Here is a 13,787-nt window from a genome sequence, read left to right on the forward strand (position 1 = left end):
TGTAAATACTTGATCATGGCCGGATGGGTTGCTTCATATTCGCCGTTGTACTGACTCACTATCAGTTGTGAATCGGAACAGGCGTCTATTTTTCTTGCCCCTGCCGCCTTGCACATGCGGATTCCGGCTAATAAAGCTTCATATTCTGCCTCATTGTTTGAAGCCTGAAAATTGAAACGTAAAGCATACTCGTACCTGTCGCCTTCTGGCGACTGACATATGACGCCTGCTCCACAACCGTTTGAAGTAGAGCTTCCGTCCACATATACTTTCCAAACTTGGTCTGGAACTTGAGAGTCAGGGGGACGAGTCATCTCAACAATGAAGTCAGCAAAGGCTTTCCCCTTCACTGCTTTTCTAGGCTCGAAGGTAACTTCGAGGCTCTGTATTTCTATGGCCCATTTGATCATTCGGCCCGACAACTCCATGGTGGTCAGTGGCCGCTTGATCGGTTGATCTGTATACACGACGACTGCATGTGCCAAAAAGTATGGTTTTAATTTTTTAACAGCCATGAAGAGTGCAAGACCAAATTTCTCCACTAAGGGATACCTCAACTCCGCATTTTTCAGTACGTGACTGACAAAGTAGACCGGGAGCTGACGGCCGTCTCTTTCAGCAAGAAGAACAGCGCTTAACGCATGATCAGAGACGGCCAGATACATGTAAAGTGCTTCTTTGGGCAAAGGGCTGACTAGCCTCGGCAAGGAATGCAAATGAACTTTCAATTTCTGGAAGGCCGCTTCAGCATCCGGCCCCCATTCAAACCTTGCCTTTTTCTTAATTGCCTGAAAAAAGTATAGGCATTTGTCGCCTGATCGGCTCAGAAATCTTCCCAAGGCCGCCAGACAACCTGTTAATTTCTGAACCTCTCGGACGGTACGGGGCGACTGCATGTCGATGACCGCCTGTACCTTCTCAGGGTTCGCTTCTATTCCTCTCTGATTAATGAGAAATCCGAGAAATTTCCCAGACTCAACTCCAAAGACACATTTCTTGGGATTGAGCATGACATGGTGCCGCCTGAGTGTGGCGAAAGTTTCTCGGAGGTCCGACAGATGATCTGTCTGAAGTTTGGACTTGACAATCATATCATCAATATATGCCTCGACATTTCTACCAATCTGATCAAAGAGCACAGTGTTTATCATACGTTGGAAGGTGGCCGGGGCATTCTTGAGACCAAACGGCATGACCGTGTAACAGTATAAACCTTGATCAGTGACGAAGGCCGTCTTCTCCTGATCGTTCTTCCATAAAGGTATTTGATGGAAACCAGAGTAGGCGTCCATGAAACTCATCAAAGCATGGCCGGCTGTTGAGTCGACCAAGCTGTCAATTTTAGGCAGAGGGTAACTGTCTTTCGGGCACGCCTTATTCAAGTCTGTGTAGTCTACACACATTCGCCAGGTACCATTCGGCTTTTTAACAAGCACAACATTTGCAACCCAGTCTGGGAAGTAACACTGCCGAATGAATCCTGCATCAAGTAATTTTTTGACTTCGGCGGCTGCCGCCTGACTTCTTTCTTCGCCATGGTTCCGCTTCTTCTGCCTTACCGGCTTCTTTTTTGGATCCACGGCCAGTTTATGTACCGCCAGCTCAGGGCTAATGCCAGGCATTTCATGGACTTCGAATGCAAAGATGTCTTTGTATTCTTTCAACAGATTGTGAAAATCATCACCTAGGACCCCTAGAGCAGTCGTCCCAACTTTGACTGTTCTGTCAGGACGCGAGACATCTAGGATTAGGTCCATATGATCACCAGCCGGCTGAGGGCGGAATTCATCCGACCGCTCCTCTGCCAATGATTGCTACTTTTTATCATTTCTTGCGGCCCCCATCTGGGATGCTTTTCTTTTCTTGCCGCCTGTTTCGTGGACAGGCGCATTGTTTTTGACATTGTCAATCTTTTCTCCACTGGACCCAGCGGCCATGACAGTGGGCTTGACATCCGAGAGATAGCACTCTCGTGCCATCCTCTGATCTCCCCTTAGGGAGCCGACTGTTCCATTGTCCCTCTCAAACTTGAGCAGCATAAGAGATGGGATAATCACAGCCTTGGAATTATTCAAGGTCGGTCGTCCCAGAATCATGTTGTAGGCCGAGAGTTCTTCTACCACCAGGAACCGGACTACCATGTGTCGTCCTTCCCCTTTTTCACCCAGGCGGATGGGTAGATCTACTCGTCCTACAGGATGGACGACTCCTCCTCCAAACCCTACTAAAGGGTGGGAGGCCGGATGCATACAATCAGTTTTGTACTTCAATTTTGACAGACATTTGCTACTGATAAGATCTGAAGAGCTTCCGGTATCTATGAGGATTCGGCCAACTCTCTGATTGGCCACTTTACATTCAATGACAATAGGGTCATCATGCGGCCCCCTGACCCCTCCTAGATCCTCTTCAGTAATGACAATCTCAGGAAATGAATTTTTGGAGGACCGTTCTGGGTGAACAGAATTTACGTCCAGCCGCCTGATATGGTCTTTGTTGCCCCTAATAGTGGGGCCGCCTCCTGAGAAGCCGCCTGCAATGGTGTAGACGACTGCATCATCCGTATCAGAGCTGTCGGCCTGCTGATTCTTTTTGGCCGACTGTTTTTTCGAGGAAGTGCTCCCCGTGGATTTCTTGATATAAGGGTTAAGATCCCCTTGCTCAGCCAGGCGGTCCAGATACCGCATGAGGCTGATGCATTCCTTGGTGTGATGACCAACGTCTTCATGATAATCACAGAATTTATCTTGGTTCCGATTGCTTGGAGAACCCTTCATGGGGACCGGCTTCTCAATTGAGATCCGTCCCTTGATTTCTTTTAGGATAGCTTGGCTGTCCTTGTTAAACACATACTTTGGGGTGTATGGTTTGAATTCTTTTTTCTTCTTCTGGGCCGGCTGTTTAGAGGAATCAGCCGCCCAGACCTCTTTTCTTTTTTCCTCTTTGTTGGACGACTGCTTCTGTCGTCCTTCTCTTTTGTCAGACTTTTTCCAGTCCGACTGCTTTGTATTGCAAAGATCAGTCGCCTGTATATAGGCTTCTGCTTCAATCAAGGCCTCCTGAAGAGTCGCCACCCTCTTTCGAACAAGATCAAATTTGAAGGTCGTCCCATCCTTGAGACCCCTAAAAAAGTCAGTATAAGCTACCTCATCCGGTAACCCTTGAATCTGTATTCTCATCAGGTTAAACCGCCTGATGTAGGATCGAAGCCCCTCCTTCTCACCCTGCTGAATGGTCCCCAAATCAAGGGTCGTCTTCTTCGCAGGAATGTTCATGGCGAAGTTGGAGGTGAACAGGTAAGCAAGCGTCCTGAAGTTGTTTACACAACCAGTCGGCAGGTTGCCGAACCATTGCTGTGCAATTCCTTTGAGAGTCGCTGGGAAACACTTGCACCAGGTGGGGTCATCCAACCCTTGAAGGTACATCAGGTTGGTGAACGCCATCAGATGGTCTTCTAGGTTAGTAGTGCCGTCATAGGCGCCTACTAATACATTTTTCACCTTGGCCGGCTGAGCGGCTTCAGTAATTTCCTTGGAGAAGGCCGACGGTTGTTCACCAAGTCTAAGCAACCGTAGCTGCCAGTCCATAGGTTGGACATTTTTTGCTGCAGGTCCACCAAATGGAGGTGGCTGCAAGAAATACTGTTGTTGCGGTACAAACGGTAAGTTTGGTACCGCCTGGTCGCTATGAAAGCCTGACCGACGGGAGGTGCCGCCTGACTGACTCTCATGGTACGACTGGGTATGCCTTATTGAGGCGTTTTGTAAACTTTCTTGAAAATTTGAAGTAGAGGCCGACTCTGACAGTCGGTCACTCTTCTTCTGTTCTAACAGCAGACGAGCGTCTGGGTATGTTTTCTTAGACCCATCCGCCTGAATGTGACGAACAGGTTTCTTATTTCCTGGAGTAGGAAAATGGTATTTTGTGAGATTAAGGGCAGATGGCTCCCACTTCCTTGATTTAGGATGAGGGGTTGCCTCACGCCCCTGAACCGGTTTCCTCTTCCGTGAAGAGGAAGGTTTCTTAGCCGACTGCTCTTTGTCCAGAGCAGGCGTCTTCTTAGTGATTAATTCTTGAATTTCTCCCTTGAATTCCCTCATGAAGGTCATGAGTTCATTCCTTGTAATGGGAGCTGATCCATCAACCGGCTGCTGCCGAACAGATTGTGCGCCTGTTGGCTCACTAACAGTTTGAAAATGTTCCCGTTCCCTTCTTTCGGTAGGACGGGTACTTCGGGCCCTTAGGGTCCCGTCTGGAGCTGTGTGAGCTTCAACTTCAAGTTCAGTGTCAGTATCATGGTCCGACTGGACTTGAGGGTCGTCTAGGGGACGCCTCTTTTCAAAAGTCGGTACAAACGTGGATGCCATCTCAGAAGTACTCTCCCCACAGACGGCGCCAAAATGTTTCGGGGTTTTCTGATGTCCTGCGGGAGAGTTACAACACCGAGACTGGAACCGGACGCCTGTACCTGCAAAACAACGAAGACTCCTTGTGGTAGGAGCTCCGCCTCCAACGATCAAGTTAGTACCTGATTAAGGAGTAATAAACGCGGAAATAAAGGTGACTAGGTCTCTCTAGGTGAGAGTGTTTAATGTGAGTAATCTCTGTTATTCGAGTTAACTTCTGTCTGTCCCCTCTTAATGAGGATTAAGAGAGGTATTTATAACCTCGGGAAGCGTGCCAGTCTTAGGTTTAGGGTAAACCTAGGGCTGACTGGGCCTCATAACAGGATTGGGCCTTGGTGGCCGATTTTCCCATTTGGCATGGGTGGACACGTGGTGTGTCTCAATTGGTCCGTAGAGGACATATCTGTGACTGACACGTGGCAGGCTCCTATTGGCCCACATGGAGGACACATGGCGGAACCTGGTTGGTCCACTTGTCAGACGGCGATTGGTGGATAAAAATCCCCTAATCAGAAGGTAGGAGAGATAAAAGCATGAGAAGGGGAATAAAATGAGGAGTGAGAAAAGGAAAACAAAAAAGATAATATATATATATATATATATATATATATATATATATATATATATATATATATATATATATATATATATATATATATATACGGGAGGGTTCCGCTAAAAACAGGGCTTATGGTGAAAACTAAAAACAGCAAATCTCAGCCATTGATTATTAATGATATAATCTAACGGTTGAAATACAAGGTACACAAAATCTTAGCAAATCTCAGCAAATCCTCTGTTAATTTTGCTGAAAAACGCAAAATCTCAGCAAATCTCAGCAAATCCTCTTTTCATCTCATTATCAAATCGTCAATTCCTCAATTCGTCAAATTTTAGGGCTACTTTGATTATTTACTCCCAAAATTGAGGGCTCGTGATTCTTCAATAATTTGGGGCTTCCTCAATAATCTTAGTAAGTGTTCTTCATTCTTTAATTTCTGTTTTTAGCTGAATTTCTAGTTGATTGCGGCTTACAATATCGATATAACTGTGATTATTTCCTTGTATATAAGCTGAATTTCTTGAATTTCTATTTGATTGCGCATGGTAGGTTATTTCCTTGTATGTGATTATTGTAGACTGTTTTTATAATAGTGCTCTGTTTTTTAGTTTCAATCTCATCAACTTGTAGTTTCAATCCTCATCAACAATATGCTCTTTTTTCGTTTTTGTATAAATACTTGCAATATATATATATTTTTTTTATATTAAAGTTTTTTTTCCTTGGATATATGATATTAAACACTAGGAGAAATTGTTGCACATAAGGTGTTTGTGTATTTGCTTAAATGACTAACACCTTGCTTAATACCATATAGTAACTCTTTTTTATGATACCATAACCATATATTTTAGACTGTTTTTGTTGGAGTCCAGTTAGTTGCACCATGGAATGGATTATTTTATTATAGTACCCATTTTAAACCATATATTTGATATTATATGCAGACAATGCAAGAGGAGTCAGAAGAAGGTAGTTGCTCAAATACATCTACAACTACCAATGTTGCTGAAAACTTACCGTCACTAAAGGGCCCAAGTGTGTGTTACACTCCCAGAGGAACAAAAGAGTTTATACCGTGTTGTCCCCCAGAACTAAAGCCTACACTTGGTATGCTTTTTGATTCCTTACTTAAAGGTGTTGATTTTTATAAGCAATATGCTAGATTTGGTGGGTTTGTGGTAAGACTAGGTACTGAAAAGAGAATTAAAGATAGTGATAAAGTCTACTTGAAATATTTACATTGTAATAAACAAGGGTTTACGAAGGATGGTGAAACTAAAGCAAAAGTTTCTAACAAAGATAAAAATCCTAAAGCTAGAAAAAGAACCATAAATCGTGTTGGATGTAATGCAATGATTGGGTTTAAAGAACGTTCAGATGGAAAATTGATGGTTTATGTCTTTCATGAATCTCATAGCCACAATCTTGCTTCTCCCAACACAATGAATTTTTTGGCAAATGTTGGAAACCTTAAACTTGGCCAGAAAAAATTCATTTTTGACAACTCTAGATTGAACATTGGTCCAAACAAGTCTTATAAGTTGATGAAAGAACATCTTGGTAGCTATGATAATATAGGTGCAACATTGAATGATTTCAAGAACTTTAATCGAGACTTGAAAGCTTACATACAAGAGAAAGATGCTTCAATGTTTATAAACAATTTGAAAGAAAAAGCTGAAAACAGTGAAGGTGCCTTTTTCTTTGAGCATTGTATGGATGAACATCAATGCTTGACAAGAGTATTTTGGGCAGATGCAATTAGTAGAAAAAATTATTCGTTGTTCTGTGATATGATTACATTTGATACAACATTTGACACCAACAAATACTCTATGGTTTTTGCCCCATTTACGGGTGTTGATCACCATGGTAAGTGTGTGACTTTTGGGATAGGCTTACTTGCAAAGGAGGATATTGAATCCTTTGAATGGTTATTTGAAACTTTCTTAAAGGCAATGAATAACTGTCAGCCTACCTGTATCATGACAGATCAAGACCCTGCGATGAAAGTGGCAATTGAAAAAGTTCTTGATAAGGCAAAACATAGGTTTTGTATGTGGCACATTATGAAAAAAGTGCCACAAAAGGTAGGGCCCAAATTATGCTTAGAAACTGATTTTCTTTATAAACTAAACTCTGTTGTGTGGAATAGAGACCTTGAACCAGAAGAATTTGAAATTGGTTGGCAGTCTGTGATGTCTGAATTTGATTTAGTGAATGAAGATTGGTTCAAAAATATGTATAATATAAGGAATATGTGGATTCCTTCCTACTTTCGTGACCTTTTTATGGGTGGGATTTTAAGGTCAACTCAAAGATCAGAGAGTGAAAATAGCTTTTTCACTAATTTCACCAATCAGCATTTGTTATTGGTTGAGTTGTGGTTTCGCTATGAATCTGCAATCGATGCTCAAAGGCACACACAAGACAAGTTGAATGCTACTTCAAAAACTACACATCCCCAACTTGTCACCCCCCTGTACTTGGAAAAGCATGCTGCATTTGCTTACACTCATAATGTATTTTACATATTCCAAAAGGAATTCAAGCATGCTTTGTACAATTGTGGTATAAGTAATGTTACCATCAAAGAAGAAGAAGGGATTGAGCAATATAGAATTGTTGACAACACAAGGAAAAAAAGCTATCATGTCACATATGTTTTGTGTTCTAATGATGCTTCATGCTCTTGTAAAATGTTTGAATCTGTTGGAATATTATGTCGTCACATTCTCTTTGTCATGAAAGGAAAGTTCTTATTTGAGATTCCAAGGCAATATGTTTTACATCGTTGGACTAAAGAAGCTATGAAGAAACCAATTTTTGGCTTAAACAACTTGCTTGATGGGGCAGAGAAGGATAAGAAGCAAAAGCTAGTTGGTGATTTATGGTGCAGGTTTTTTTCATGTGTAAGTCTTTGTGAGGAGAAAGTTGAATGCCTAGAGTCATTGTTGTCTAAGCTAATATCTTTTGAAAATGAGATGAAAGACTTGGATTCTATAAGTCCAGTTGATAAACGTGAAGCAAAAAATAAACACATCGAATTATTTGTTGGATCTAATGACATAGTTGTTGATATTCTTCCTCCAAACAAGTCTTCCAACAAAGGTAGTGGTAGTGGGAAAAGGAAAAAATCTGACAAAGAGATAGCTATTGAGGAAAGCCAAAGGAAAGATAGACTTTGTAGAACTTGTGGTCAGAGAACAAACCATGATAGTCGGAATTGTCCGCAAAAAAAATCCAACTTGAATGAGGTATTTTTGTAGAAAAAAATAAATAAATTTTGTACTATGTTTACTTCCCACTAGATTTTCACTTTATATATGTTCGTGTACATGATTTCAGGATTTCAAAGAAGAGTAGAAAGGCTGCAAAACCACTTCATATTTACAAGAAGCAACATCGGCTACTGACAGCCTAGTGCTGAAATAGAGGAGATGAGAGGAAAGAAAGAACATAGTGCTATAGTGCCCTTTTTATTGATATAGTGATTGTTATTGTTTCACATATATTAAACAGGGACCTTTTATTGTTAAAATTTTATTGATAGGGTGACCTTTTATTGTTAAACTTTTTATTGACCTTTATATTGTTATTTTGATGTAGTGACATATTGGCATATGATAACTTCAATTTATATTATAGTATGTGTTTTTAACGTCATATTGACTTTTTTTCATCGTATTGACACCTTATTCCGTGATAACCTTTTTAGTGATATAATGACCTTTATTATGATATAACAACCGTATAAAAAATACTCACATTTTAACAATTCTTCTAATCCACATCGATTAAGCCAATACAAAGTTAGGGAAGGAGGGGCTCGTTCTTTTAATTGATATACTAAATGAATAGCTTAAGAATAGATTAATATAAATACGACACTTTTACCTTACATAGTGACCTTTTATTTAAATAGAGACAGATTATTATAGAAATCTTTTTTATCACATAGTAACGCTCTTGCATCTCATAGTGATCCTTTTGCATCGCATAGTAATTGGAAATTTTTACCTCATATAATGCCATTTTACTTACATAATGACTATAAAAAGTAATATAATATCCTTTTTCAAGTTTTTTTTTTCTTTTTTAAGAGATAAAAAAAAGTTAGACATTTTTAGGTACATATTTATCATAGGTCCTTTGAAAACTTGTCACATATGTATACAAAATAGAATAATGAATATGGTGATAATTTTGCATTATAACTTAATTATATATAACACATTGAACTATTAACATTTTAAATACATAGTGACCTTATAATATAGAAACCTTTTAAATAACATAGATACCTTTTTAAATACATAGTGACCTTATTATATAGAAACCTTTTTAAATAACATAGGTACCATTTTTTTATAACATAGGCGCCAAATTTATAACTAATATATATTTCACTAAACTTCTTGAATGTCAATTAAAGATTACATATCAAAAGAACTACCAATACCACCAATTCAAAAGCTTTGTATGAACTGGAATCATATCATATTGTTCTATATTAACACTTATACAATTTTGTTAGATTATCCATTTGTTGATGCAAACTACATCATTACATTAGATTTCCTACTTCTGTGCAAAATACAAATACTTCCGAGCAAAAAACTTCATCCACATATTCGTTAGTCTGCCTATACTTTCTTTTCCTTTTTACCTTGCTTTGTTTTCTTCTTAATCCCATCAAAAACATCTTTTGCAACTTGACTCCTTATTAATCTGAATTCAGATAGCTTTTCAAGAACTTCATCTCTGACAATGTTCATATCAGATAATACCAGAGTAGCAGCAATCTGAGCTCTCAATGTCCGTCTAGTTGAAACCTAATATATTAATTTAAGCAAAAATTAGAATAAAAAAGCTAGTTAAATTCCATGGAGGAAATAGTTAATATAATAAAAATTGAAAGCCAAATAAAAAAAATGAGACGAGATAACCGTTTTCAAAACATCGCAGTCGAACACATCAGCTCCATCAAAGTAAAGCATGCTGACCATAGTATAAATGCCACTATCATTATTCTTCTGTTTTCCAGACTTCCAATTTACAGAAGGTGACTCCAAAGTATACTCAATCATGTTCTTCACTGAGTCATTACTTTGAGGAAGGCGTTGATCAAGAAAAGTACTCAGCATATCACTCTAGGCAAAATAAATTAATACTTTAGGTTCCATGAAGCATATCCTAACTAGAAAAATACAAATAAAATCCAAAATATCATATTTTTACCAGAACATCAGAGAACTTCTCAACCTCACTCATGTACTTTGTATCATAACTCATATTATCAATGAACTGAAGCTTTTCTTCCTTCAAATTCACAACAATTAGGAAAAAGTGCTCATTCAAGAGTAAAGGAACAAATATCTGCAATAAATAAATAAACAACTATTAAGCTTGAAAAACTTAATATAAAAGTACTTAGTTGAAAAATGATTGTAAACATTTGCAATGTATTACCAACTCAACATTTGCAATATCAAAATCATTGCAAGGAATGAACAACCATCTTGACCAAATGTCAAATAGCTTGTCAATGTCTTGTGTGTTACTATCTGTGTTTGCAACTTCCAGTAAAAAAGCCTAAAAAAGAACAAACATTAATAAATATTAAAAAAATTAGAAGGTAGAGTTATTTTTCTTAAATGTAATTACTTGCATTACATAGTGACTGTTTTCATTGCATAGTGAAATTAATTTATGAATCATAGTGACTGTTTTCAATACATAGTGAAATTAATTTATGAATTTTTTATAATGAACAACTACCATTATAATGATGTAGTAACTAAATAGCCGAAAGATACTTACACTTTGAGAAACACCAAAATATAGTTTTTGAGGTCCATGTGCACTACTCTTCTGGTTTTCATTAAGCAACATAGCCCAACAATCAATAATAACAGAAGATATAGCAATAGCCGGTGCACCTAATGAAAGGAATTCATTCCTTGTAATCTCAAATGGTTTGCCAAAAGATACCAACACCTCACTGTACAAGGAAATAAAAAGACACATGTATATTAACATAGTCACTTATTATTAAAATTTGAAAATAAATAACAAAAAGAACAATGACATGACTTACTTGAGATCGAAACCATGATAATCACTAATGCAGTAGTCAACAAGTTCCTGGACAACTGCATCCAAAACCTTCATATCCTTATTACTTGACTTCATATATTCAGTTACATATGTAACTTTATCACCAAAGAGACTAACATCCATAGCAAGGGAGCATTTAGATTTTCCATTACTCAAAACATGCTCAAAACCTATCCTTGGAACCTCACCAACTACAACATTAATCTCTTTTGCAGGTGCACCATTATCATCAATATCATCATCATCCAAACCATTAGGCACTTTGCTTACCCAATTTACAAGAGACACAATCTCATCAACAATTTCATGAACACGAGGATTCATAAAGAATAAATCAGTTTGGGACATTGGAGGTGTCGAAGTTGAAGCATCATTAGATTTACGAGTCTGAAATAACACTTTCAACTCATTCATGTAGAAGTTAGATACCACTTCTAAATCTCTTTTCATGAGCAAAAACTTCTCATAAACTTCCTGTGAAAAAAAAATGTAGCACTTAGATTTAATAAAATAATTTGTGACAAAAAAAAAAAAAAAAAAAAAAAAAGAAAAAACCAAACAAACAGACAGAATTAAAGGGTAAAATACTTACATCAATAGCAATTGAACGGATTTCCTCATTAGACATTGAACTGGCAGGTAGCTCAAACTGAATAACACCCTTAACATTGCTACGGACACCTTCATAAACAACAGATTCTTTTCCAGAAGTTTGATTCACAGGAGCTTCCTTGAATTGATTACAAACAACTTGTCCATCCTCAAATTGCAACTTCTCACTCACTGGATATGTATCAAACTCAAGAATTCCACACCCAAAACCCTTGGACAACTTTTCATTTCTAATTCTATCTCTTATATCCACATCAGTCCAATGTTGAATTAAAGGTATTGTAGAATTTAACACAACATTCCTAAACCTCAATCGATGAAAATAGATAATCTCTAACATCAAAACACAACCACAAAACCATTCTATATTTCCTTCTTTGTAGCTCTTCACGGCTTCACAAAGTCTATCTAAGACATATTTTGACCAATTATAAATTCTTATTTGATTAACATCAACCAAACATTTTACAATTCTCAAATCCACAGTTCTGTTGGACGTAGGTGCTAAAAAACTTGAAAAAGCATGCATGATAAAAAGCTGTCTGAATTCTTCCCCGCCATCTACTAGTAAAGGGATCTTAGATTCCAAAAAACCCAAAGGAATCTGATCATTCTCACCCATAAGACCAAAATGAGACCTCCATTTAACCTTTAAATCATAATCAGGGTTGATGGCATTAGCACAACGAGAAATTTCTTCAACTTTCTTAGATGTTTTGCAAGGAAGGCAAAAAACATCTTACACATCAAATTCAGTCACAACAAAATCTTTTTTACCATCAATAGTAAACATGCAGCTACCATGATCAAAACAATCTACCAACCATGATAGCATATCAGTTGCAGTTCGTTTCACCTTCAAAGATAACAAACCTCCAAAGCCAATTTCTTTAACAGCCTTGATTTGATCATCTGAAAAAGTTTTAATCATCTCTACTAAATGAAATGGCCTGCAACGTGTTTTAAATCCTTGTTGCACCCTGTAACAAGACATACGAAAAGATAAACAAAAGAAACCAAAATAGTAGCCTCTTTTTATAGCATAGTGACCTTTTTTTTAAACAAAACTTCAAAAAAAAGAAACAAATATTCACTTACATATGTACATCACTATCTATGATTGCAGATTCTTGCCTATGAATCACAATGTTCTTATCCTTATTTGCCTTCACTTTCTTCACTTTAAGACCTTCATTTTCATCCAACTTTCTCTTCTTAGCTGGCAAAACAATAGCATGTGAAGAAGAAGACTCATTCCCCTTCTTTCCTTCCATCACAGTTGACAAAGGTATAGCATTCTCAATGTTAGAAGGTTTCTTTTTCTTAGTGATAGCTTTCTTTTTCAATCCTTTTTCAATACAAGCATCTTTATCTCTGTTAGTATCATCATCAATCATTTTGCTTCCACCATCAATATGCTCTTCATCTTCATGATCGAGATTGATACATGCTAAAAACACGCAAGCATATAGTTATATATACAATTATCTTCATTTTCATCTAGCAAACAATTATAATATAGCAAACTAATAACTTCAAAATAATAATCATTGTCATTGATATAGTGACCTTTTTCAGTTACATAGGGAACTAATAATATAGTAACTTTTATATTAATATAGGGACCTACATTCTATAGTATTAGGAGACTATCATAATAGAGCAACTAGTATATTAAGGTTAATAATCCAAAAATCAAACATTCATCATACCTCCTGTATCTTTCAATTTAACTCCTACTGTTGAGCTACGAAGGCCTCTCCTTTTTTTAAAAGTAGCACCACCTCTAGTTCTCACCATAGGAATAAAATCTAATCCAAATCGAATGAAAATCCTTGTTGCACCCTGTAACAAGACATACGAAAAGATAAACAAAAGAAACCAAAGTAGTTGCCTCTTTTTATGGCATAGTGACCTTTTTTTAAAACAAAACTTCAAAAATAACATAGTCCGACACCCCTCCAAAAAGATTCAGTTTATTTTGGTTTGGTTTAGAACAAGTTCAGGTCATATTCATATTTATGTCTTTTGACAACCAATTTGTTTACGAATAAAAAAATCAATTCAGGTCAGGTCAGGGCAGT

General features: G+C 37.6%; 3 protein-coding genes across 3 annotated transcripts; 1 reads left to right on the forward strand and 2 right to left on the reverse strand.

Annotated features, from left to right (window-relative positions):
* The first annotated feature begins 6,080 nt into the window (after window positions 1-6,080).
* LOC110721292 (protein FAR1-RELATED SEQUENCE 5-like) lies at window positions 6,081-7,987 on the forward strand. The gene is made up of 2 exons (XM_021900431.1): window positions 6,081-7,870; window positions 7,963-7,987. The coding sequence occupies exons 1-2, from the start codon at window positions 6,081-6,083 to the stop codon at window positions 7,985-7,987; spliced, it is 1,815 nt and encodes a 604-aa protein (XP_021756123.1).
* A 1,342-nt stretch (window positions 7,988-9,329) lies between these two features.
* Window positions 9,330-10,328, reverse strand: LOC110721552. Its single transcript, XM_021900727.1, has 3 exons — window positions 10,213-10,328; window positions 9,921-10,124; window positions 9,330-9,806 (listed from the first exon to the last, which is right to left on the reverse strand). The coding sequence occupies exons 1-3, from the start codon at window positions 10,264-10,266 to the stop codon at window positions 9,618-9,620; spliced, it is 447 nt and encodes a 148-aa protein (XP_021756419.1). The 5' UTR covers window positions 10,267-10,328; the 3' UTR covers window positions 9,330-9,617.
* Window positions 10,329-10,565: 237 nt separating this feature from the next.
* LOC110721553 lies at window positions 10,566-13,441 on the reverse strand. Its single transcript, XM_021900728.1, has 5 exons — window positions 13,416-13,441; window positions 12,560-13,153; window positions 11,684-12,352; window positions 11,072-11,565; window positions 10,566-10,975 (listed from the first exon to the last, which is right to left on the reverse strand). Exons 2-5 carry the CDS (start codon window positions 12,695-12,697, stop codon window positions 10,720-10,722), a joined length of 1,557 nt encoding a protein of 518 aa, XP_021756420.1. The 5' UTR covers window positions 12,698-13,153; window positions 13,416-13,441; the 3' UTR covers window positions 10,566-10,719.
* Between the last annotated feature and the right edge of the window lie 346 nt (window positions 13,442-13,787).

This window comes from Chenopodium quinoa, unplaced genomic scaffold, assembly GCF_001683475.1.
Source record: "Chenopodium quinoa cultivar QQ74 unplaced genomic scaffold, ASM168347v1, whole genome shotgun sequence".
Lineage (NCBI taxonomy): Eukaryota > Viridiplantae > Streptophyta > Magnoliopsida > Caryophyllales > Amaranthaceae > Chenopodium > Chenopodium quinoa.

Bases quoted from the DNA above. Each gene is read 5' to 3' on its own strand.
- LOC110721292 (XM_021900431.1), top strand. From the start codon at position 6,081: ATGCTTTTTGATTCCTTACTTAAAGGTGTTGATTTTTATAAGCAATAT. The intron at 7,871-7,962 runs GTTTTTTTCATG...ATGAGATGAAAG, and splicing joins GTTGGTGATTTATGGTGCAG to ACTTGGATTCTATAAGTCCA.
- LOC110721553 (XM_021900728.1), bottom strand. From the start codon at position 12,697: ATGTCTTGTTACAGGGTGCAACAAGGATTTAAAACACGTTGCAGGCCA. The intron at 12,353-12,559 runs GTGAAACGAACT...TATGATTTAAAG, and splicing joins GAGGTTTGTTATCTTTGAAG to GTTAAATGGAGGTCTCATTT. The intron at 10,976-11,071 runs GTAAGTCATGTC...TTCCTTGTACAG, and splicing joins TATCATGGTTTCGATCTCAA to TGAGGTGTTGGTATCTTTTG.
- LOC110721552 (XM_021900727.1), bottom strand. From the start codon at position 10,266: ATGAGTTATGATACAAAGTACATGAGTGAGGTTGAGAAGTTCTCTGAT. The intron at 10,125-10,212 runs GTAAAAATATGA...TATTTTGCCTAG, and splicing joins AGAAGTTCTCTGATGTTCTG to AGTGATATGCTGAGTACTTT. The intron at 9,807-9,920 runs GTTATCTCGTCT...TTAATATATTAG, and splicing joins ACTGCGATGTTTTGAAAACG to GTTTCAACTAGACGGACATT.